Source organism: Corvus kubaryi, unplaced genomic scaffold (genome assembly GCF_017639235.1).
Source record: "Corvus kubaryi isolate FWS band 111438036 unplaced genomic scaffold, C.kubaryi_AGA036_p1.0 37300, whole genome shotgun sequence".
NCBI lineage: Eukaryota > Metazoa > Chordata > Aves > Passeriformes > Corvidae > Corvus > Corvus kubaryi.
Window position 1 is genome coordinate 4,960,681 of NW_024581093.1, and position 27,620 is coordinate 4,988,300.

The 27,620-nt window shown below is 36.8% G+C and overlaps 1 protein-coding gene across 1 annotated transcript in view; it reads right to left on the reverse strand.

The window, feature by feature from the left end:
• The window catches only part of WWOX (WW domain containing oxidoreductase), a 488,561-nt gene that overhangs the window by 451,002 nt on the left and 9,939 nt on the right, over positions 1-27,620 (reverse strand). The window contains exon 5 of the mRNA XM_042027155.1: positions 13,516-13,622. Coding sequence (XP_041883089.1) covers positions 13,516-13,622 — 107 coding nt within the window. The remainder of the gene's footprint in view (positions 1-13,515; positions 13,623-27,620) is intronic.

The window sequence follows — 27,620 nt, forward strand, 5'->3', positions numbered from 1 at the left end:
TGGTAGTCTAATAAAAAAAAAAAAAAAAGAAAAAGAAAACATGCATACACATCTTCTTGAAGCCTATTAACATTTAAACTTTAACTACCTTAGAGTCACAGGAGAGCCACCCATCTTAGCCTTGCTCCACAGAAAGAAAGTTTCCATTCTTCCAACAATAAAACAGAGCACATTGTGGAGACCTCGTGTTGCTGGTCATCTCAATTACATTTTTTTTGTAAATTTCCAGCTACATTAATGGATTTATCCGTGTATCCTACACTAAATCTGTTACAGTGGCTCTCAGAATCAGGCCCTCATATCAGACAGCTGCCCAATACACAGACAACACAGGATTTTCCTACATAAAAATAAAATTGAAGAATTTCAGCTTATTTCTGCATGATTTCAAGCTGACCTCTGATTAACAGCATTTACCAGAGCTTTGGACAATTCTCTTAATTATTCTGATTGTCAAGCTGTCATGTAAAGGGTTCTTGAACATTACCACGTGTATTCACGTTGTCAAACACTGTCTCAGACAAGTGTAGCAAAGTCACTGAATATGTTGCCATACATTACTGTTTCAAGCAAATATTCAAAGTAATATTCATACAACACAATGATTTTAACTTGAATTGCATACAATCATTTTGACTATTAAAATTATACCTTCTGATATTAATTTGGGGGGAGGGGGGTATACAGCTTTTAAGTGTAGTATTTCAGTACTTACAATCTTTCTAAAAAATATAGTTAGTAGCACACCAGGCTAAGTTGAAATATTTACAGGATACTCTTTAAATCAAATACACACCTTTGATCTGGACCCTAACTTTTTGATAGCTGAAGCAAAATAACAGGGTGTTCAGAACATGCAGTATCTCCCTTCTTGCAATTTTTCACATTGAAAGAAATATTCCAAGACTTTATTAAGTGGGAAACCACTAGAAAAATTTGAGAAATGCAACAGTAAGTTGGCAGCATGTAAGCAATGTCCATTCTGACTTCAGCAACATCAGCCTACCAGGGTGAGGAGCTACAGGATGAAATCTGTTTAAATATGTCTGACCTCCCCAAACAGCTGCCAGCTCTGCAGAAAGCTCTACAGTTTCTCTGCTGCAGAACCCCAGACCAATGAAGCAAACTCAGGTACTTACAGAGAGTTGATTTTGCTCTTCTGTTTTGGTTTTGGAGTCACTTGATTTTCACCAGTTCGGTGAGACTTCAGTACCATGGGGAAATGAGGCCTTTTGAAGCCATTCATGATTTCATACTAATGAAGACTCTTCCTTTATACAAATAGAAACTCTCTTCTACTACATAATATTTGAGTGTTGAAAAAAAAAAACCATTCCCAGTCTCCTCAGATGCCATAGAGGCACAGAGATGAACCAGACTTAGCCTAATTTCTATGGAAAACCTTTCTGCTCCAAGAGAAGACAATGCACCAGCAATGTATGGCATTTTTGAGCTTTACCACTTACTTGAGACCTACCATATTTATGGAAAAGACCACAGACTGACACCTAAAAATTATTCACAAGTTTCAGACTTGCTTTGGTTTTTTCTGAAGGTGAACTTTAAGCCCTGTAAGGAACACCAAAAGGAAGAATTTTATCCCAAAGTATGACAACTATAACAAGCTATGTCTTAGAATAGTACATCTTTAATCTAACACCATAGTCCTAAATCTGTTCTGGTTCTACAAATGCCTCTAGTTATTTCCTTTTTATCAGTGAAGAAAATGAAATAAAAAGTATTTCATACTTAACACCAAACAGACCATGTTACCCCAGAAGATGTGCTTAAATAATTTAGCTGTTAAAAAGAATCTTTAACTATAAATGTACTAAATTCCAGCACAAAAGATTAACTACAAAAGAAATTAACACTGCCTTAGGAAAAAGAGATAACATTTTTCTAAAGCATTTCTAAAGCTTTTTGATATGCTATTTTTTAGAATTATATCTGGAGAGAACTATTTTTAAATGAGACTTTCAGAGCTGCTCAAATTGTAAAGTACCATTTGTGCGAGTCCAAGAGTTCTGTGGAACTCGGTTTTCTCCCATAAAGAAAAAATCAGCACACAGCCTTTACCCACTAAAAGAAAGAATACCCAGCAATCAGAATTTGATACTCAAATAATATTCACCTAAAAAAATGTTGTTCCTGCTTCCATCAACAACTTTGTCACAATATATCAAAGCAAAATAACATTTTCTCCCCTCAACAACTTAAAAGTTTCCAGGGCTTTATCATCAGTCGAAGCAGTCTGTTTGCATTCTCCAATACAAACTGACAATCTAGTGATACAGTACATTAAAAATTCTCTGTAGTATTGACTGCCTGAAGCTGATGCTCCCTTGCTAAATGCAGTGCAGTTCAATTAACAGCTCTTCAATATACAATTTAATTTTTCTTTCATCTTGATCCACAGCCGAGCTTGAAATGAGGAATGTTGGAATAGATGTACTTTAAATATTGAAGCAAGTCTTTATAAATAAATCTATCAAACTTGTAATGATTTCTGTCATAACAGGACCAAACAGATGAACCTGAATGTCTGGGACTTTCAGGTTTGTGCATTGTTGTTCTCAGCCTTATTCCCTCAGTGAATTCCTGGTGTGGGAGAAGGCTCCAAAAACTCCCCCAAAGCAGTGGAAGAGCTTTTTCCTTACTGCACCACTCTTAGAAATTAGAGGAACAGATTTCTGCTGATGCTTTATAAAGTCTTTTGAATGTAAAAATCCAGCTTATCACTTACGTCACAACAACTGTCTTAAGGAGTTTTAAGATTTCTCTGATTATTTAAGAAGGTCATCAAACAAAGACGTACATGGCACCAGTTTCCATTACCAAATCTGCACTCCACTGAGAGACAACCAATCCTGAATTGAAAAGTAAATATTTAATGCATAAATACTACCCTGGATACCATTTTCCCCCCTGCAGTGTGAATGTACATAGTACACTTCAAATTTTCTCTAGGTAGTCATGCCATTTCATAGGAAAATGTAAGGTTAATTTAACCAGGACAGAATGAAATATTTCATTTCAAAGTTCCTCTAAGTGGGACACTGCTGAAGGAAGCTATTAATATCTCTTACAGCATGCATGCTCAAGGAAACATCGTGGATCAGCTCATTTCTCACAGGTATACTACACAGCTTTCCAAGTGGGAGGATTTACTACTCTTCATCAGAAGGGAAAACACTCCTCTTTTAAGCTAGAGGCATTTTCTACTCTTTAAACATATTCACAAAAACAAACCTGACAACACTTACTGCCTTAGATAGCAGAGAAGCACTGCTCACATGGAGGGCTACCAATGTGCACGAGATGAGCTGTGCAGCCAGAGAGGCTTTGGCAAGCGAAAAACAGCATTGCAAGAACAGAAATCAGTTTCAGATGAACTCAATCAAATGTTCTTAATTAATAGTTAAGTGCACAGTGAAATACACAGGTTTGCCTTATTTGTGTCCGTATTTATAATGGTATTAGCTGAGATGCCAAGATTTTATTCTTAATTGTTATATTTCTTTCTTCTTCATGTATTTTTAATCATCTTATCTAGATTATCACTTTGAATGCTGAAAAAAACTTCATCAAACTAACTAGTCTCATTACTGCCACCATTTCCTTTTTCCCTTTATTTGTAGTCCTACATTTTAAAAAAGTATCTCAGTACTGTATTTAAATTGTCACAGAAATAACATTCAGCATTTACAGCAATTAACTCATCATTACTGAGAATAACTACACTAATTGGGATGCTCTACAAACCTGCAACACTGCAGAATTAAAAATAAACATAACAAAGATACAATTTACAACTAATCTATACTTACAATTAAAGTTAGTTTCAAGATTTATTTCATTCTATTATTTTTTATTAGCTACAGCACACAGTAAATGGGGTGTACTATGTTCTGCTTTGCAAACACCTAGATTATAAAACATAATTACACAAATTAATTAGAAATGAGCACATACATTCATGTCTTTGTTTGTAACCATAACATGTTAAACGACTATATTAGTGAGCAGTTCCTAAAACTTATAAGCTGGTATAATTGAGGAAAATGTTAAAGCTCCCTGACCACGCAAGCCATAAACATCACAGAGAGGGTCACCACCAATTCAGATCTCATGATGTCCTGTTTTGCAGCTACAGGCAGTGTGCAGGTCCTTCTTCTACACAGCAGAGTAACAATTCAGTGAGAACTCTCAACACCCAAAGCAGAACACAAGTGCAGACTGAAATTTTCCCTGAACTGGGTCTTGTACTTTCTTTCCCACCTACTCTCAAGGGTTCTCTGATGTCAAAGAGCCTAAAGTCTCTTCAGTTCTGCCCACTGACTGGAAAGTTGGTTCAAAGCTTATTTTGCCTGGCTCCAGTAAAAACAAAGTAATGAAAACTACCCCAAATATTCATTTTGCTGTATTAATTCCATATTTTTATTTGATAAGCAAAGTTTCTTGTTGAAGTTAATGCTCTGTCTCAGTGACCTCAAATGAAATACAGGAAAGAAAAAGTTTAGCACACCACCTCCAAACGTGATTATCAAGATAAAAGGGAATTAAAGGATGAGAAGAAATTAGAAAGGACAGTAAATCAACAAAAAGTATGGTGCTTTACTTTATAGTAATAAAAGATTTACAGATATAATTGACAAGCACATAAATTAATAGTACTTTTTAAGCACTCTACTCAGCAAGTCTGCTTTCAATACATCTCCTACATTTCTGTTGAGCTCCAGCTATGCTTGTTTTATGTCACTTATGCTGCTCTGCAGTCATATAAGCCTGATAATTATCTTCAGTTTTATAAGCTATTGTATATCATGAAACAAGTCAGCGCTTCTTTTGATGCCCTCACATTAGTCCCTTGTCACTGTTAAAACTTCAAGTGATCCAGCAATCACTTTTTATTCTTTTTTCCCTTTTTTTTAATGCATAACAATTCTGCAGTTGTACTACACCATCCTGGAGTTACTATTTTCCTGCTCCACTATATTTAGTGCTACAGTAGGACCTTAAGATTTTTGGGTTTATCGTCAAGTATCCTTTAAACATTATCACACTCTCACAGCACTGCAGATCCACAAGTAGGAAGAAAATCTCTCTACCTTTCCTTCCCTGCACTGAGCTCAAACAAAATATATTTCTGTACTTCAAAAGATTCATTTACCCTATTGTCAGACTGGTTACAAGCCTATGAAAACAAATCTTAAAGAACTGATTCTTCACATTGCAGACTCTATGACCCATCAAATCAAATTCTTTGGGATGTGGAAACATCCATAAGTCTAAAACCACGAATGCTGAGTCACCTCTGGTTTTGTTTTAATTTCTGGGCAATTCTTAGGGTAAAGGCCCATTTCACAATGGTGACAGAGAAAACCAAGACAAGAACACAACACACATCAGGTTAGCAACAAGTGTGCACTGCACTTAACAAGCAAGACTCAGTTTTGTTATGAAGCATTCTGTTTCTACAAAACGTTAGAAGAGCTACAATTATTGCCCACTAACACACTGCTTGCAATACCAACAGATACTCCATCCTGTTCACTTCTGATAATGAAATAAACTAATAAAGTTGGGGGTTTCATATGAAAACCTAATTACATGAAAATGTGTAAGATCCTGAACATAAGCATGAGGCTTTTGTTTACTTTTTATAAAATTAAAGCAACAAATCTGGGGACAAAAATGACCCACCAGATTTCACCACGACTTCCACCAAAAAAAAAAAATCAGAGCGCACATTAAATCATTCGCAAGATACACCACTGCCTGTTTAGTTTTAAAATGCAGAGAATGAAACTCATTGCAGAGGCAGAAGAGGAGCAGTGCTATAATTACAAGGCAGTGCCTGTGCAGCCCAGTTAATGCCGTGGTTTGACAGTGCAAGGCTATTCCTGCTCCCCCGAGCCTCGCTGCACACAGGGTTCACTCTAATTGGTTCCAAAGCACAACCCACCACCAGCAGCTCCTCCAGCCCAGCAATGGTAATTTCCACACGACTGTAAATAGTGTTTGCAAACAATACAAACACGGTAATAAGAGGCTAGGTGGGTAATTAATGTGGTTACAAAGCAGCTTATTTGCATTTTTATTTAAAACTGCCTTCTTTAAAAAGCTGCTCAGATTTCGTTTTGCAAAAGGAGCCTTGGTTAAGGAATAGAGCAGTAATTACTCTCTTTAGGGGTTCTTTTATACATCCTTTAGGGAATTAGAATGAAAATATAAGCAGAATTATAAAGGGAATCATGTAAAATATGAAATGCACTATAAACACTTAGTACTGTATTTACCATAAGCTAAGCTTGTCTTCTTCATTAATGGAATATATTACAAGCTTATGTTACAATCAGATTAATTGTGAAGATGGTTTAAAAAAGAATATATATCCAGACACTTTAATTCCTCCTCTCCCAGAACTGACAACTAGAAATCCAGTGACAGCAGAACTCACTCTGTGTAAGAACACATCTATCTGGACTATAGTAAATAAGTTTTCAACATCAGCAACTTTAAATAGTTTTATAAAACACATTCAGAGAGAGAAAGGTTCAGGGAAAGACCAAACCCAAGTTGCACTAAATATATAAATTATCAGAGAAAGCCCAAACTTTGCATCCTGTAAGCTACACTGAAGCCAATGTACAAAGTCTACTTTTTTATAAAGACAGACATCCCCAGACAGGTTGGTGATATAGTTGAGTACACAGTGTCTCCTAGTGACTTTTAACTGAAGACCAAGCATGAAGTGCAGTTTTAAAAGGGGTTATCCTGAGGTCTGTTACTGTCTTGGGGGGAGGGGTCTTAAATTTTTTTTTTGTTAAAAAGCTCAAACTGCATTTAAGTAGTATTATTATAAAGCTTTAGGCATGGTAGGGATTTTGTGCCTCACATTTCCAGATTAAGAACAGCAGGGCTGTGCTAAAGAAACAAATTACCAAAAAAGATCACTTCAACATTTCTATGTATAAAATTCTGCTGACTGGAGGAAAAAAAATTAAGGAATAGTAAAATACTGTGACTTCTTTCAAAATTACATTTTAGAAACTTTTTTTAAGACACGTGTAACAGATATTGGAAGGTGAAGAGAATTATGAGAGTAGAAGTAATTTAGTCAACTCAAAAGACAATTCTTTACTGAAGGAAATCATGGGAAATTGTCTTACTATGTTAGAAACCTTACAACCTCATAGCTATGGGAGTGCTCAGTTTCTATCAGCTGTGTACAGCGTTATGAATTCATACACACCTGGGTGCTGACAGGTTTGGGCTGCAAGCGGATTTAGGGTTTGCTCTTGGATTTGGGCAAGGGTCAAGGTCTAAGGGTTATCTCAGGTTTGGGGGTTGAAAGCTGTTAAAAGCAGCATCTCCCCAGCGGAAATAAACCCTGTTCCTGCAGCAGCAGCAGCAGCCAGTGCACCCTGTGAGGTGCTGGGCACGCTGCCCTCTCTGGCTGGTTGCTTTGTCATAATAAATAATAAAACTCTATCAGTTGTATGTATCCATACAGTACCAGGGCAGAGCTAACTGCAGTTAAGATGTAAGTCTGAAACAGGTCAGCTGTAGGCAGTACATCAACTCTCTGAGTAACTGGTATCAGTATTCAGGAGGATGCCCAGCCCTGAAAGTTAGAGGCTTTACACATCTGCTATATAATTCAGACTCTGTTTTACAGCAGTTTCATTACTAACCATAAAAACTGTAACAGTGGAACTGTATAAACAAACTGAACAGTGTTTTTACTGTAAAACATGAATGTAATATAAATATTTGCCTTTCCCTTTTCTCAGCATCTGTAATGAAATCAAATTCATGCCATATGTTTATGGTGTACAAAAAAAAAAATACCTCAACAATCCATCCATGTAAATGTTGATTATACTGTTCCATGTTTTTAACTTCATGGGGGGGGGATCTTTAAGCATCTGTATTTGGAAAATAGCTTTGCAGCACACATCACTCTCTTAAGGTTTCTCAACTGAGCAGATTACTCACAGAAACTTACTGAATCCTTAAACATTATGGCCAAAATCTGGTCCCAATGAGTTGTTGCTAGTACCAGGACTGGTTAATGTTTATACTGTCAGTTCTCCACGAGTAACATAAGGTCTGATTGCATTGCAATTAGTTAATTAAAAGATCCCTTCATTTCAGAAAAATCTGGATCACATCTTTAATAATCAAAAAAAACCTTATAGTCAGCAGAAGCAATAATTCTTTAGTTGGAGTGTTCACAGCTGCAAGTGAGACAAGTTGATGCAGATTTTTTTTTTTATTGCATTACCAATTCATTTAATACAAGATACTGCCCCTTCCTGCAAGGCCTTTTCCCCCCAGCAAGGTTTGGATAACTACTTCTAACTTCATTGCTCAGCATGGGCATGGCTTATGCATTGGAAAATGAAATATGTCCATATATTGCAGGCTTTTCTAATTGTATATTACACTGTGATGGCCTGTGAGCCAGCAAGACATAGTTTAGGATATCTTGCTTTGAAACAAGACAATTCTTTATTACAAAATAGTAACAGAATATTGGAAGTAATATTCTCACAGAAATGCGTGTGCTTTACTTGTAGGATGTTCTGAAATACTTCCTATTTTGAAGATTATTTTTAAGAGCTTTTATTTAGCACCACTTTGAAACCCTTTGATTCTGTACTAACAGACTGTGGCTTCAGTCAGTATTTACTACATCTCCAAAACCATCTTCTAGGCAGTCTTCAGCTTTTCCCATAAATGAAAACCTGTCACTAACCATGAGGAGGTTTACAAAAAATTCTAAATCAAGGACAGCAGTGGAGACAAAACACTACACAGGAAAACAGTGCCCCTTCCTCAAGGGGGAAACACACACAATGACCACATGAAAACTGCAGCCCATGGTCTGGTAAATGTGCCCAGATTGCTTCTTGTCTTTCTGCACTTTATAAGATCACAACTGGAATACAAAGACTCACTAATCAGGTTTTAATTTCATTCAGTTACTTAATCAGCAAGAATATAAATCACTCCTTTGGTGAAGAATACTTCAGGGGAAAGGAATACAGCAAGGAGTCACGTTTGTTTGGTTGGTTTTCTTCATAGCTTTTCTCTTCTCTTGTCACATCTCTACCTTGTAAGTCTCTACTTAAAAAGCAAACTCAAATGTTCTTTTTACAATTTAATCTAACCTTTAATGTAGCTGTAGGTTTAACACTGAGGAATAATTACCAAAGAAACATTATACTTTTTATGAAATATTAAACTTACAATTTATCTTTTAATATCTACTTCAAAGACTATTTGACAGGAATAAATAAATGAGAGCTTCTTGGCAAGAAAAGCTGTGATTTATGAAATATTTTATTCATTCATATTCTTAAGTATTTTCTTGAGAATACCACTAACATCTGGAGCTACGCAGTCTTATCCAAACATTCTGCTCATACTCAATTAGAAAATTATATCAATAATAATGTAAAATAAATTACCTAGCCTCTCTTCGTGGAGCATAGATTTCCATGTTCGTCAGAGCAACTGTGTGTACAAACAGCACTGTAGTGTTTTTCATTAAGCCTCAAAGTCAATTAAGCCACGAATTGGAACAATCATTCCTCCTTTGCAAAGTATTGATATTTTTCTTGGCTGCTTTCAGGCCTTTTCACTACTCAAGGAGAGATTTATGTTTGACAATTTCTTTCTGATTAAAATGAATCATAACTCTAGAATTCTAATTTCCTCTTTTCCGAGCAAGAAATTATCAAACAGTTTTAAATTGATATTGAACGTCATCGTGCATGAACACTCATTTTCAAGATATCAAATGTAAAGCTATACTGATCTCTCTTTTTATCTGCTGCCTTTACATACTTTCTCTTCCTTTCCCTGTCTATATATATGCACGTGTATAAACATTAGATTGCACCAATACAATCAACCATACCCCTCCATAAAAATTATATTTGATAGACCAGCCAGACCAGTCACACTAAAACTTGTCACAATGCTTTACACAAGGCAATTACCCTTTATTGGCAATATTAGCAAAATTCTACTGTAGTCTAGAAAGAAAATAACTGGAATACTGAAGGTTGAAAACAAATGTCAGTTAACCAAAGTAATTAGCAACTTTATATGGGTAATCCCTACTCAAATGGCTCAAACTCCCTATAAAACAGCTCTTCAGGCATAAATTGTTACAAACAAAGTTCTCTAAATTTGTCTACAACAACCAGTTAAGATCAGTTTGCATTTGCTTTTTAAACATAATGGCAGCTAATCTGAAAAAAATCTTATTTTCTCACATTATTCCTGCTTTTTCTCTAAATCTAAACAATTGGATTTTCCCAAGCCATTTAGCCGTCCCATTTTGTCTTTATAAACTTGATTTTCAGCTTTCACTACAAGCAAATTGAAACTGCATTTTTTGCCTAACAACTTATTTTACAGTACAACAGGCCCAGAGCAGAGCTGTGTTTCTGCAGACACTCAGTCTGTGGCATTCCAGACAGGGATGTCACAAACAGACTCACTAAGGGAACGAGCTGGGTGGTTTTCCTTAGTACTGTTGTTTTATGTAGTGTGTACTTTATTTTCAAATGCTGCATTACACTAGGTTTTATTTGGGTTTGGTTTGTTTTGTTGTGGTTTGGCAGAAGAGGTGGTTGGGTTTTTAAGAATTACAGTTTTTTCCATATATGCTACAGGTTCTAGTTAATACAGACCATCAATTAGATAATTGTACCAAAATTTTGTTGCACACTTTTAATTATTTTCTCTTCTTGCAAAGTATGTGGAACTCTTTTGCATGAATGAAGAATGGAAAAGGAAACAACATCTAAACCTTGAGTACTAAAGGATACTGTCCCACAGAAAAGTCAGCTTGGGGTACACAGTGCTTTTGGTAATATACATGTTTTAATAGAAATACCAGTTATATTACACCACAGTAGTAAAACTCCACACTTAGGACAGGTAAACACACTAGAACTCAATTTGGCAATGGTTTGGGGTTTTTTTTGTTATAAGAGCATATTTCATGCAAATTAAAAGAGGTTTGGGAACGCAGCTGAAGCGTAGGAACATATTTATCAAATTTCTACCCCTCAAATTACTGGAGGAACATTGTATTTATAGTGCAGCTCAGAGACTTAATCTCAAAGATTTACAGGAAAACATAAAACAAGTAGGTAGCACTATTCCTACTGAAAATACTACCTGAATACCATCAACACGAGGCTTTGTAAGGCTGCAACCTAATCAGCTGTATTTTTCTTTAAATTGATTCCAAATTGAAAATTAAATCAATTTCCTTTCAATAATTTTGCTTTCCCTAGGAACAGAGGAGACAAAATTCTGTGCACGCTTTTAAGTTCCTTCTAGCAGAACAGTTGCAGCTACATATTGAGAATTCATCTGAATCATATGCAGAGGTTGTTAATAGTTTTTTAAACTCTTTCATTTTTAGGAAAGAATTTTCAATTAACAACTTCCTGTAGTTACACCTATAAGCTAAAAATTAATATTTTACATCAATATTTTAATATTAGAAGCAAATCAATCAAATTAATCTTTGTCTCTTTGTTTTCAGTAACTGATTTTGGGGCGGGTTTTTGTGTTTGTTTTCCTCAAGATTGCTTACAATTTGATGTAAATTTTAAGCATCTTGTAATTCATCAACTAATTCTCTCCTGGTTACACACTCCAAGTAATTAAAGTTCAGTAATAACTTATTCTTTCTGCTCCAGCACCTGCATTTCATTTGTTTATTTTCCCAGAGTCATAAATCTGAGGGACTGTCAAAGTGCCATAATATTAGTGCAATAATCAAAGTTAATTAGTCCCTCTCAATAAACAACAACAAAGCCATTACAAAGATGCATTGAAGGTTTTCCAGCTACCCAGTTTACAGATGAGACTCTTTTTCTGAACAATTAGAATTTGAAAACTGTTAGTAAATAAATGTAGTCTTTCTGAAGTAATTTGACCTTCAATGTTCTTCATTCAATTAACAACTCATTAACTTTTGGTGAGATAATGCAGGTATTAAGCCAAGTATTCTGAACTCCCATTGTCTTCAAAATGCTCAGAGATATGGTTAGGATTAAGGGGGTAATGGGATATTTTTCAAATAAAAGGTGCTCACCACTGCCTAATTTTAGTAAGATAAAACCCATATAAACAGCCATATTTAGCTGGACTGGGACTATCAAATTCAAAAACAGAATATCACCAAATCCAGTTCTATTGAAAGAGAACAGACACTATGCTGGCCTCTGTTGGAATTCTCTTGGAATTCCATGCTATTGAAACTAAAAAAAAAAAAAAAAAAAAGAGAGAGAAAGAGCTTTAATGGGATGAAAGCAGCAAGGAAGACATTTTACCCAACCAACCTTTAACTGTAAATCATTCATATGATCTGGGCAAGAGAAAAAGGCCTAAGTCCAAAGACTGTTTTTTCATGAAACTTGTGGTTACAAAACTTAGCAATATTGTAAGCATCACTTATCTGGAAATATGTGTAAATAAGTACCGTTTGTTTTGCATTAATAAATATTATAATTATCTGTAGATTAATTATATGTAAATATTAATACTACTGAGTGCTCTCCCATGTCATCTGGGAGCAGCTGAAGTACTTTGAGAGAGAGCTCAGGAAAGAAAAGCAAAACACTCATCACTAATTTTAGCTGGAAAGAAATAAAAATCCAAGAATCTGATCCTTTGGTCTTTTATTCATTTAAGTGTAGAGATGTCACCGCATTCTCTCCTGTAAGTTAGCAGTCCCAGCAAGCTCAGACAAAAGTAGCCTGCAATCCTTGCTAGCCAGTAAATGATTGTGGGAGGAATAAATTAAGACAACTGAATATATTTTACTAAGGGCCTTAGGAGATCATTAAAAAAATGGGGATCAGAGAAGTTAGGAGTCAAAGAGCAACAAGGGCATAGATGGGACTGAAAAGCTCGTGTTTGTGTGACAAAAATGGGAGAAAAATGAAAGAAAGTGGGAAGAAGATGGAAGGAAAAACCACTGGGACAGACTGCCTGGCAGCAGGGCTGCTGGGCCTGATAGAGAGAAAAGGAGAAATATTCTTGTGTTTGATAAGTACAAAAATGTCCCTCTGAAATCTCTCACTGTGGAAAAGCTATTGGCAAGACAGTGGCTGTTCTGGAGGACTGTGTCCATCCTCCTTCAGTTAGTTGTTCACTTTGGTTCTGGAAATGCTCTTTCTTACCAACCAAGCCTTAGGGGTTCTTCCAAACATTTTTTTCCCTTACAGAGCATCCACAGGTACCATGGACAACAGCACATCAGGCCTTGCAGTCCAACACACTCATAAGGAACGAAAAACCTCTACCACCCATGTACCAGCGACTGAGCAGGGTGTTACAAAATAAGACAAATTACTTTTTCCTCAGATTCTTGCATGGCAGTGCTGTATCTGTTTAACTGCTTGCACTGCACAGAAGACTTCACATCTTGGAAAGCCCAGCTCTGTGCTGGGCACTGTGTGCATCACTCACCCATTCCCCCAGGATGCGCTGCACGGCGTCGTTGCCTCGTGCCAGACTTCTGCAGGCCAGGATAACACACGCCCCATGCAGTGCAAGGGACTTGGCAGTTTCAAAACCTAGGATAAAACATTGTCCTAATCAGAAACAGATCCCAGTAGCAACACAGAGCTATAAAATTACCTGAAAACACAAGCCACACATTTAAGTACAGTTAGGCTTACCTGCAGTGTGACAACCTGACAGTCACCTGGACTCAGCTTTTAACAGCACACATGAAGAAACACAGACACTTCAATTTGATCAGGTCTTTTGGACAGTAATTGTATAAATTTTGTGCAAAACAGGTTTGGCATCTTCAAAAAACAGACTCAGCTTCTCTGCCTACCACTGTCCTCAGCTCTTCCAAGAGCAGGATTGTATTTGCCCCTTCCCTGTTTGACTGTGAACAACATGCCATACAGAGAGACTGCAGAGCCACTGTGCCTGGCAACTTCACACTGGAAGTGTCAGAGTATCCAAAACTGAGCTCAGGGCTCTTTAGATGCACAGTTAGCCTCAAAGTCATCAATCTGAGGACCACCGGTGGCAGGGGGAACCAAATATTCTGGTTCACTGTTCAATTCACTAATGAAAAGCTCCATAGAAGTTGGTCCAAAGTAAGCTTCATTTAATTGGAAAAAATCTGTGAGAATTTACACCAGGAGATGAAGACTTTTGGGGAGAGAAGAATGCCCATGAAGTGCAGAGAACTGAGCCAGAACCTGGGTTTCTATCAGGAGTGAGCTACTACATATTTGTGATGCACTCAGAGGTATCACAGGGTGTCCATCTCCATGGAAAACTGTGACAATGCCAGGAATTGCCTTCTAGAGAGGCGTAGTGTGGCTTAATGAGTTCAATTAGAAAAGCTTAAACCAGGAAAGAATCAAATTGAAATGCCCAACAATTTGAGTATGTGAAGAAGTCGAAGAAAACAGGCATTTATTTTAGCTTTATAATATTTAAAGCATGTTCATGATTTCCTGTTAAAAACTGTTTACAAAAAAGCCCGTTAAGATGGGCTGTCTCACTTCCAAAACACCCTGGAGCAACAAAACCCAGTTACAGCACAAAACATAACTTACATTATAGAAACAACAGACACCAAGACAAATTTATACAATTTTCTGCAATTACATACTTATGGTATTTAAGCCAAGCAATTTTCCTGTATCTCTTTTAAAGCCATTCACTGCACCAAGCAACTTTAATTACCTGGATAATTCATTGCATGCACATGAATTCAGCTGCAGCATATGCAAAGATTTCCCTTGTTCCTAATTCCACTTTAAGCATATTTAACTAGAATTTCTCATGTAACTAATATAAGACATACCAGGGTACTATCAGCTAGCTGTTATGCTTGTTGTTTTGCACAAAAACCACTTATTTTGACTAGCTGACCATATTATTAAAAACTAGTTGGAATGCCTGGGAATAGTTTTTGCTATTGTTAAACAAAGATCGAGAGCTGGTGACCAGATTAATTAGCAAAGCGTGATGATGTTTTGCTCACTCTACCCCATGTCACACTGTGCAAAATAATAAACTCTGCAAAATAATAAATTCCCCTTTTATTCCCATTCTCCCCTATAGTTAATAACTCGATTCTCATTATAAACTAAGCAAGTTACATGCTGTGAGTTTAGTTCATTTTGTGCTATCTCGACTCTTCCCTGCAAACTTGGAGATCAGTGTTAAGCACTTCTCTTCAGGATGTCCTTGCTCTTCTCTGAGCTTCCAAAGAATGATCCTTCACCCTTAGGCAGACATGTTCTGGATCTTTATGTGAAATCATGTGCTAAAAAAACATCCATTTGAATGCTGCCACAGGTGAAGCGCTGATGTATCTCCCCATCAGACATATTTTAAACTCATTCACAAACACTCCTGCACTTTATTTAGGACACCTATATATATATGCAACTTCTAACTGGAACACCTGAAGGAGGAGTTTGGAAGCACCTCGGTATCCAAGTCTTTTCACAGCTTTAGCTCTCTGGTTCTTCCACAACAATTAATGTGTCTTTGCTCCCCCAGTATCAAAAAGCTTACACAGGGGGGAAAGCTCCTAGCAGGGTGGAAAACATTTTCTGTCAGATTCACTCTGCTAAACTAAGTTTGCCAACAGCATTTGTTCTTCAGCAAAATGCAGCTATATTTTCAATATACAGTAAATTTTAAAACCTCAACCTAACACATGGATTGAGTAATGTACAGAACCATTTAAACTCTATGAATAAAAATCTTACCTCTCTATAAAAACTACCATTAAAGCACGATCCACACTGAATGTGGTTTCATGCACTGAAGTTAAACCACGAAGATCATAAACACCCAAACAGTAAAACATTTTAAAAAAAACCACAGTGGGCTTACATAGAAAGAGAAGCCTAAATAACTATGTAAGGGACATGCACAATTAAGAAACCAGAGCAACCTTAATTCTTCCTACAAAAGTAACTCTGTGGACTTTAAAAGAACCAAAGATTTTCTTAAAACTTCACTTAATCTGAGACTGCCACCACTTAGTGACACAGCCCTTTCACAGTGAAGGGACATTAACAGCAATGACATTAGGTTCTTTTCCAAGAAACAAGTGATATCCTCCAGTGGTGAATATTCCCTGTACCACAGCACTATTGCACAGCTATTTAACCCAGGTAAAAGAGAGAGCACAGCCCAATGCCAACAAATTATACACTAGTTGTGGGGGTTTTAAAAGTAGGAAAAACTACACTAGAAAAACAGCATAGAATTTCAGACTTGGGCATCAAGGACAACCAATTACAAGGAATAAAAGAGACTCTTCCCCCAAATGTGACAGGAGAATAACATACTTAAATAATGTCCACTTCGGAAAAGCAATCACTGCATTGTATGGAGTATTTAAATACACTATTTTGAGCAAATGTTTTATAAAACTAATTTCAAGCAATTGCCCTGGAAATCTCAAGTTTGTGCTGAGATCAACTACTCTTGCTGCTGGTGCTATGGCTGAACGAGCTCTAATCCGACACTCAGAAGTGAAAATCCTCTTTAAGAATAAGACATACATGGGGGATAAACATTATGGCACAGTTCTACATCACCAGCTAACCTAAAGGACTGGGAGCAGAACTAACAAGAGAGCTACAAGCCCATGGGATTTGCTAGAGACGTTTAAAACCCTTCAGCCCTTTCTTACAGCATTCGTTCATAAAGACCCGGAAATTAGCACTCAACTTCATTCTTCATCTTCTATGATGATTGTTCAATACTCTCACGTTCCTGGCTATCTGCAGTCGACTCCTGCCACTGAATTTTGGTGCAGATTTTCAGCTAATGGTGTCAATTAAGAAGCAGTTAGCATCGCTCAATTAATGCCAACTACACTGTGTCAACACACACCAGATGAGTACAGGGCCCTGTCCAATGGTGCAACCTCCTCTGTAAAATGGAGAAGGGGATTCACTGAGTGGAAAAGCTTTTCAGTGATTTCTTGTTTAAACAGGCAGCATACAGTCCATCAGTCACCGGGGGACATTTTGTAAAGAATTTGCATCAGGCCTTTACATGTTTTAAAACATTTATTTATTTCAAATATGAGGAAGTTTGAATACAGAAGAAAAATTCCAAAACATTTCAGACAATAGCAAGTTTTCTTCAGCTTCTCTACCTTTGCCCAAATACTCCAGGATACCTTGGAGCTGTCCTTTACAACACATTTGAAACACAATGATGTCATCTTTCTTTGATGCTTAGTTCTCAGTGTAAAAGCCTACAGGGTTTGCTTGCAACAAATGGTCTTTAAAACTCAAAACAGACTCTCATCCCACCTGCTGCATCTCAGCAGACAGACTGTTTTCTGACTTTTGGGACTCAAGAGAACTACATAAAAACAAAAAAGATACTTGTGTCCTAGAAATCACTTAGATTTCTTCAAACTTGGAAGACCTAAACACCAGTGACAGTGAATCATTTCATCTTATTCAACACTTCCTCAGAAAAGGAGTAAAGAAGATTCAAATGTGCTACAGATGAAGCTATAAAGAATTCTGGGTAAGCAAGCTTCTTTTCAGGCTGAAATACTGCAACACCGAGGTGTGATTTAGAGAAGAATCTTCTGCAAGCAGGATCACTGCTGCCTGTGCTGGTGGTTCCAGAGTGCAACATCCAACAGAGCTTGCGCAGGCACGTGCAAACCATCACATCCTTGACAAACTCACACATTTCAGAGCCAAAAAAGCACCACGCATTCCATATCCGAATATCTTGGCCGCATCCACTCTGCTTCAGTACGGATATTTAGGATAAAAATCTTAAGAGACACATTATTCAACTTGCTCCAAATGCAAGTGTTCAAGCAACTAAAACACCAAGATATTTTAAGAAACTTGATCTAAAATGAGAAATTCCCATGGAATACTAATGCTGCCTTTGTTTCCATGTGTTTGCAGGCACATGGCAATGACACATACTGATATTTTTCATTGCAAAGTGTGATGTTATATGAAAGACAGATCCTGCCTCTCCCTTTGTGTGTAAATTGGACAAACGTGTTTTTCTTGGAGCCATGAAGCACAGAAAAAGCCAACCCAAACGAAGCAGGATGAGTAATGCATTGGTTCTGTTTTCCATCTAACCAACCCAAAAATATGCACTCCTTACACTTTTTTGCAATTCACTGTCCTGGGCAAGGCCAATTTATTCTTAACAGTAAGTGCACTGCTGTTGTCACTAACAAAACCCCAAAATATTTTGTTTTCTCTGAAGGGAGCGCAACACTAAACAAACATTTTAAAACACCCTTAAATTAATGGGATTATAAATATCTGCTGCTTGTTGTTGCTGTAAAAAATTTAAAATGTATCATTTGAGGGAAAGAAAGCTGAGTTTGTGACTGATGGTGCTGCATGCAAGCAAAAATCCAGCACAGTGCCCATGTCAGGCACATACATCACAAATACACTGCAACTAAGAGCCATGGGGTTGCCATCAGATCTGGTATCTGCTCCAGTTCACTGCCCAACCCTCCAACCCCACTCTAGGATGCCATAACATGAAGGAAGCTGGGACTTGAGTCCTTTCAGCTGTTTCACCCAACTCTGATCAGTATCTCAGCTACCCAAAGGTCCCACAGCAGACCCAAACAGATATTGCTGATCCTTCACCATGCAGAGGTGCTACTATCCAATATAAACTTTGGAATAACAGCCAAGGGCTCGAGCCTGGAATGAGAATGCAGCACATTAAATACAGAGCCAAGCTACCTGTCATGTCCCAGGGTAAGACCTTGCTTGGGTTGTGTCAAGGCAATTCCCACCAACCACTAAATTTCTGGCCCTAAAATACGTGGAGACAGAGTGGTTTACAACTAAGATAGTCTTAAAAGAGCCTAATGGAAACATGAGGGGAGACAAAACTAAAACTGAAATTTAATACTAAACTACACAGAACATCCCAATCAAGGCTGGTTTTTTCACTTCCCAAGTCATCTAAATACAAGCAGGTCCTGTAATGTGCCTGAACAGATGAACAGGGGCCAGGGAGTAAACTGAAGGGAAGAAGGAGAATCGGAGATAAGAAATTAATTTTCTGTCAAATCCCAGTCCTGTCTTTCATATCTACTCCTTGCTTCAGATGTACATCAGTGACCAAAAATCACAGTCAGAAAGGGTTCAGAATTGTATCTTCCATTTCAACCAAGGCCAAAGCTCTTTTGAGATAAAATGCACTCCTTTAAGGGGGGGGCAAAAACCCCCAACTCTCAGCTTTCATTTTTTCATCTTGCCTTTCTTCATCTATTACCAAATCCCAAACAAATTTTTACTGAATATTTTTTACGTGTATTGTATAAGCCCAGTGGCCTATGGCATTTTACCAATATTAAAAAAAGTTGCAGAAATTAACACAGCTGTTCCTATCTTAGCATCACATCTGCAACTGGGGATTATTCTGTTTGAACTTTTTGTTCTCAGTGTTTCTTCAAGCATAGAAGAAATCCATGTTTTCTTTTGATTGTCTTTAAAAATGACATTGTGGCTTCTTGCAAGCAAGTCAGCCAGTTTTCCTAACACAAATCAATTACTGTATTTAAAAAAAACATATCAAAGTTTAGCATTTGGCTTTATCATTTAATGTTTAAGGAGAATTTATTAAAGAGTTTATTTTTCTGTTTGCATACAATTTTTTCCATTGTAACAGATAACATATCATGAAGGCAGACAGGCATCTGAATCTGAAGCAACTCAACACACAACTTCACATTTTCTAAACAAAAACAACTTTTCCACCTAAAAGTGCATTTAAATGTATTATTACCAAGTTAAGTCAAATAGAGTTACACACATTTTAAAAGAAACCTGAAAGAGCAGTCTGTCTCAAAATAAGCAGAACTTATTTTAGTGTGACTCATATTCTTTATTTTAGTAAAAACCCTAAATTATTCAGAATTACATATGCTTATACTCATAAGGGATAAAAAAATATTTTGTTAGACTACAGTCATGTTAACACACCACTTCTATTTTTACTGCAAAATAAACACTTCCAAATTAAACATTTAACTGAAATCTGGAGTAGCAGAAAACAACAAATCTGCCCATAACATAAGTCAACATCAAACCAGCATCTTGATGAAATCTAGATCAGGTCTGAGCAGTCAAATTTGATGTGACGTTTAGGGCACTCCATGTCTCAGCAGTAATTATGAAGGTTTAGCAGCTCTGGGATAAGTGACCAGTTCTTTTGTTCATTTGCTTAAATAAAGCCAGTCTCATTATAAATACTGTAACTTGAATACATTATTAAGGAAATAAATAACATTTTTGTGCATGCTACTGTAGCCTCGTCGTTATTTAACAGCACAGCTGAGGTGAGCTAAAGAGAGGTGGTGGCAACAAAACTTACCAGTCCCACACAAACCAAAGGATTTACCCAACACCAGCAGCAGCAAAGGCCAACAAAAAAGAGACTTCAGTTTCTATCTGATCCACACACCCTTGAAGGGGCTTTGTGTTCTGGAGAATGCGAGCCTTCAGAGCATTCCTAATGGAACATAAGTCTGATCAGACATTCAGCATCAACTAGATTTTAAAAGCTGTTTTGAGGGGTGGGGTCTTTGCTTTTTATTTCCCCCCAACTACTTTCCAAAACTTTGGGGCTTTTTTCCTCCCTTATTGCTATGATTTTTAACACACCTTCTTAGACAACCTTACACAAATGACCAGAAAAATTCCCAGAGAATTTAAAATTTATCTTTGACTGTGTCTCCTGGGCTTTTTGTTTTTTAAATCAGATATTTAAAAAAACAAGTTCCAAGTTCAGAGAAATGGGGTTGGCAAACATTTCTTCTCTAAAGCTGCTCTTTGCATCAGCAGTAGCTTTAGGCAACACAACAGTTTTTCCCACCAAAGCAAAAATGGAGAAAAAAGCCAGAAATTGTCTAGTTTCTTTTCAAGTACACTTCTGTTCCTCTGTTAGCCAACACTGTCATAGGTTTCTATATTGCTGAGCCCTAATTAAACATAACAAAAAAATTAGTTGCATGTTTTGAACCTCCTTTTGGCAAGTACAACAGTGCAATGTTAATAAAAGAAGTAAATTCAATAAAGAGGAATACTTCATCCAAGGCAGAATAATTAAAAGACATACTGTGCTGTCAGCTAAAGTGCTAGATCCTCCCAGCTTTAATCTCAAAATCATTTCATGAGAAATGCTCAGTGTTATGTAAAGATACAGAGAAAGTGCTACAACATAAATTGGACCAATTTTTTTCTTAAAACAAACTTGATATTTATTTGTATCAGTTACACAAACCAGTGAAATATTTTAAAATGCACACTAGACATTTTACAGATAAATAATAAAACAAGGTTCTGTTCTAAAAAGCTCACAGTTCAGCTTACAAAAAAAGAGATGTCTTAGAGAATCAAACACAGAGCCAGGTCCTATTTGTATCGAGGGGAAAGGAACAGACTGAAAATTCAAACACTACCTGATTGCTGGCAGTCACCACCCACCACTGTCTTTGGGCCACATGAGATAAGACAACTTGTTTAGTTTGGCAGCAAAGGAAGGTTTTAATAAAAAAGTCATTTGAGGATCCTGCAAAAAGACCTGAATATGGGGAGGATGCAGTTCATTGATCTCTCCAGTTCAAAACTGGCAAACCTTTGTGTGCGCTTTAAACTACGAAGGGGAGAGGGAGATGGGAAGCTGTTATGTAACTCAAATGATCCATCATGTGGTTCCGACATACAAAGTAAGGCAGGAGATGGAGTTCTGAAACAAAAGATGGAGAATAAGAACAGTATTAACAAAAAGTGTCTGTACACAAAACAAGAAGAATGGAAAACAAGCAAGAATTAAAAGTCATTAATCACAACGTAAGGCCATGGGCAAAAAAAAAAAAAAAAAAAAAAAAAAATCATCAAAGACCTCTCTGCCACATCTTCAAGAAGTGCATCAAAACATGCCATGCATCTTCCCACACCAAAATTAATTTGTATTTTTTCAGAAGACATTTAAAGTCTACCTGCTAACAGCTGGAACACCAGCAGCCCACCCAAGAGCTCAGTGACAACCATCCTGTAAAGCCAAGGACCAATTACAGCTACATACTCCACACCAAGTTTTTTCATCTATTCTATCACAAAGCCTCTCTCTGCCTTACATTCTCGATACATAACTTTGTTTTGCTAGAGATGAGTGTTTAAGGTGCCAGATGCCAAGACCAGAACCAGGAAGTCCCAGGCTCTATTCCCTGGACCACAGATTCGATTCAGACACAGTGAGACACCTTCTCAGAGATCGCAATCTTCATTCACTCAGGATGCCAGAAGGGTGCTGCCAAATAGGTCATGCACATTTTTATGCACTCCTCTTTGCTTAGCAAGGCACAAAATAATCCAATTTTACCTTCAGAATTAAAAATCTTTCAGCAAGAGTAAGTTTATACCCCTCAGCATCTGCTCACAGCTGGACACAGACCCAAACAAATAAAGCTTTCTTTAAAAAAAGCTTTCTTTTCTAATTGCCATATTTTCTACTCTTAATATATCTTAATTACTCCCTCTGCTGAAGAATTAAAATAGCATTCAGAGAAATATATATTTTATCTTGTGACAGAACAATCCAGCTCCCACTTTAAACTGGAATATGGACACGGACATATGCCGTAAATTTAGGTAATTTACTGCACCCATACATGGCTCCATAAGTAAAATAAGGTTAATAACACATTTCTCAAAATCTTAAGTAGCATAATTAATATCTACAATGTACAAATGTACAGAAGCCAGACATGCTGCTCATGCTTGCTAACAGCAGAAGAACAACATGATCAGAATCTCTCACAGTTCCTGAATCTCTGAATACACAACATGATACTGTTTTCTTCAATTTATTTGTGATATAGGGGAATAAGCAAGCCTCCTCAAAAACTTTTAAACAGTGATTTTTTGCACAAAGGCAGAATTTTGCCTAATCACCACAAGAGGAAAATGCCCCACAAGTGTTATGATTTTGATTTTCACATAAAAAATAAAGGAAACCCACTTAGAGAATGTATTGTGTTAAAGCTGCTTGGATAAAGAATAAATAATGAGGAGGCACAAATGTACCTTCTGAAAAGACAACATAACCTGGGAAAAATATGAAAAATTTCTAAGCAACACTCATTGTTCAGAGCCTCAAGTCACAGTGCATGAACAAGATTTAAATAAATACATCCACAACTGAACTGTGACAATTCCTTTCTCACACATATATTATTTCTATCAAGAAAGTATAACAACCATCAGAAAACCTAAGTTCACCAGTATTTTTAATACAAAGAAGATATTAACTAAGAACCGGAACTTAGAAACAGTGACTAAGGTAACCATAATTAATTGAAGGAGAGGAAACAAAGTGTATTACTATGAAACTATTCAGATTTGAAGACAGACTGTAGGGAGTTTTCTGAAGCAACAGATGAAGTACTGAAATCCACAACATACAGCAAGAAATCAAAAGCAGCTGGATATCACAGGAACAAAAATACTGAGGTTATGTAGCTGAACGTAAGGCTACAGAGATCTCACATATTAAAATGACAAGCCAATAGAATAAATGGAAAAAGGAGAAGAAAAGAATCTCCCATTCACAGAAGAAAAATAAAAACATGAGAAAGGCATAAGAGTTTAATGTGTGACCTAAAAACTGCAAATACCATTAACTAATTTTAAAAAAGGAAGACAAAAGTACTTTTCTTTTTGAGGGTCTTCCCCTGGGAACTCCTGAAAGAATGTGACATTTGACATATTTTACTAAATCACACACTGTCTTTTAAAAAACTCTGTGTATTGTAGATTTTAGGATGAACTTAAGACCAGTTGCTTTCTCACTGTACTATTCCTATTCTCTAATTCAGACAAAGTTCTGGCCTTGCAAATTCTGAAGACAAAACTCCTTTAATCAGTTCAGGGTTTTGATCTTCCCAGGTTTTTACCTGTCTCCTTTCACTTCCTTCTTGGTAGGGATTTACTGTTTCAGACTTAAGTTTCAAAACCTTGTAACACCTTGGCTCAATCAAGCATGGGACACTTAAAAGGGACATAAGATACTGATTCCTTCTTGTGGGTCTACTTAGATATAGTCGCTAAAAATTTTTTGCTAATAAGCCAAAAACATCACATTAATGTACATCTACAGGCTGTAACTAGAGTTGTCAGTATCTAGCAAAGTCCCTATTTGTCTCAGAGGACAATGTCATTAGAAAATAAAATGCATTTAGCAACCTCTTCCCTCTGCACCATCTAACAAGCATTCCAAAATAACACAGATGCACATGTATGTATTCAAACAATTCTTGTAGCACAATGAGTTTTCAAAACATGGAAGAAACAAAATGATGCAAAGAGTAATCTCGATGTTGCAGCAAGACAAATTGAATCATGCAAAAGTTCTTTTCACCTCTGCACTATGAAGTATGCATAAAATAATAAGAAGAACCTTTGTGAAATTAAATATTTCAGACGACAGAAAAGCAATGAAATTGAAAAGTCTTTCTAGCCCTTAGAGAGGAGACAAGAAATAAGTACCACCTACGAAGGTTCTCTGTTCTACAAATATGTTTTTCCTCTGCAAGAGGAATACCAGAAAGTACAACACAGGCACACAGCTCAATCCCATCCTTTGTGCAAATATTCCTTTACAAGTAGTAATCATTATTGAACCTTTTAGTCCAGATGTAATTTCTTACATGTTATAAGTTTCACATGCATTGTGAATTTCAGCCAAGGCTGATGAAGTTCAATAACTTGGCTAACCAACCATGTGTACTGCTCATTACACAAGTAATAAATAGATTCATCAAAATGGACATGAAAAAGCAGTATGAACATCTGACACCTTTTTCAGCCTACTCAATAAGGAAAATAAGTTACAGGAAGTCCAAGAGGACCTCTTAATATTTACAGTATGTAACAGGTAAGCAGTTGGAGCCTTATGTAAAGCAGAGCAATATTAATATTCCACAATATTAAGCCAGAGTTAAAACAGAGTGATGGCACTCATGGAAACTCACTCACTATTACCTGCCATAAATTTTAAGAATACAGCACTGTAAATTAAAGAGAATCCTCTTCTATTAAGCAAAGTTTAAAAACAATAGCTTTTAGTGGCTTTTTAGTTGTTCAAACTACATCAGTACTAATCCCTGACTGACAGCTACAAACATCCCACAACAGGAGGAGTTAAAAGTTCCACCCCACAGGCACATTCTACTCCATAAATTGTGCTTTTCTACATCAATTACCCCAATACTCTACTCTGGTCAAAAATACACTTCCTGCAAGACCCAGGCTCTTCTGGAAAAGCACCATACTCCCATTCCCTCAAAAAACTGGTACAGCAAAATTCATGCCTGCTACAAAGGTTTGGACTTCCATGAAAGAAAGGCCTGGAAAAAAACTAGCTAAGTGTAAGTAAGAAGCAAACAACAAAACTTCTACACAGGCACCAACAGTTTCATTCATGTTAGTGCTACTCATGCAGTGTAAGATAATTCACGATACATGGAGCCTAAGATTCCCAAAGAAATCAAAATATACATCAAGGAACAACTCATCCATGCTTTTGAAAGCCCAATAAATACAAAAGTATCCCATGAAAACAGTCTCAGGGACAGCTAGGACTTGGCCAAGAAAAACAATCCAAGGTTATATATTGCTGATCTTTCTGTCTGCCTCGCAATAAGCTTTGAGCCCAAACCTCCATAAATAAGCACCACTCCAGTTCTCCACACAGGAAACACTTCCAGCATGGAAACCTCCAGCCATGCAAAGGCTGTAAGAGTTCCTTCACCACAAGTTCTGCTGTTTGAGAACATGAGATGCCTCTCCTTAGCAAAATCCAGCATTTCCTTTTCTCTGTGCCCCACTGAGCTACAACAGAATCACGTACAGAAATTCTTCTTAATAAAAACAGGCAAAAGTTTTATTAATCCACAGGATTTCACATATTTATGAACATTAATTTTGATTCAGACAACAAACTCTTTTCACTAAACCAGGGAAAAGACCACTCAAGAGGCATTGTCCAAGTTTGCTCCCCCAGCTCACATCCCTTTTTCTGCTCTTGTAAGAAACAGGATGCAAATAATAGATAATTACTAGAAAGCAAACACCTTGTTCTTTTTTCAACATAATAAGCCATATAAAAAAGACGTTTACACTAAGAAATCTTAAAATCATCATATGAATGGAATTGAGAAAAATAACAATACAGACCAAAACCAGACTGAAGTATTTTCTCTGAGATTTTTTTCCCAAAACAAACTCTCCAACAAAAACAAGCTGACTTTTTCAATGCTGACAAAGTTCAGGTGTTCCAGCATAAGAGAAATTCCAAAACCATACAATAAATCATAAAGTGAATCTGAAACAAAGGCTATCCTGAGCAGCTCCTTTGTAGAAGCCCTGTCAGTTGCAAAACCCTTATTTCATGTGGAAACAGAAGAGAGAAATTACAAAGTAAACAGTGCTTTCAAAGAAAAATGTGCACATTTTTCAAGGAAAACTTGCAAACTAGCTCAAAAATAGAGCTGAATAATTCCTTACTGACAGACAAACATGTGTGGGCTTAGACCACCAAACACCAGGCAGTACAGCAAAAGACAATGAACATATTTAAGACAGGCAGACTAACACTAATAAAATCAAGTACTCAATGTATGTAAAGGGTCTGTTTTATTCCTCCCATATGATCAGAGTTTGACTTGAATAAGACCATTCACTGGTCTAACTAAAATCCAGCAAATGTTACCTTCTTTCTGAAGGCTGATGAAGCCTCAGCAAAAATGCTGTCACCCACAAATAACCTCAGTAAATTCTGAAATACAATAGCTCCCCATATTCACAAAATTCTCTCCTCTGCAGGTACAGAGCAGTCAATTTTTGATTCCTTAAGAAATAAAAATATTCTTTTTAATCATACTTTTCTGATCTCTCCACTGCCCACAGATTCAGGGCATAGTGGTGAAAAGTAGCCAGCATCTATTAGAGACCTTAAAGAGTCTTCACACAAAATCTAGGTAAGTTTTAAAAGTTTAATTTTTCTTCTCTTACAAGTAGTAGCTTAAATACCAATTATGCAATTAGTGATCACTCAACTGCCCTAAGAAATACAACAAAGGTTAACCACAGCTGGCTCTATTAAGGCTCTGAAGGTAGATTCTGCTTTTTAACTAGGAGAAAGATTCAGAACAAGAGTAACATAGGAAGTGCTCAAACACTGCTACACAAAGAGGAGATAGCTCAGCAACGAGGAATTCTCCCACTAAACACTTTCATTACCTTCTGCCACTACAAAGTACAAAAGCACAGGCACAGCACAGCAGCCTGGCCACCTGCATTGTATTGGTTATGGGCAGGTTCACTCATCTTTTATACTACTTTAATAAATAGAAAAAAAGTTAAAAAAAGCTACTGAAAACAGCTTCTCTCCCAATACAATAGAGTGATGACCAAAAAAAATGGTCATGGGCTCTTCTGAATTAATGTTAGCACTGTATGCTTACTGAAAACAAAGATTGCCAGCTTTCCAATAGT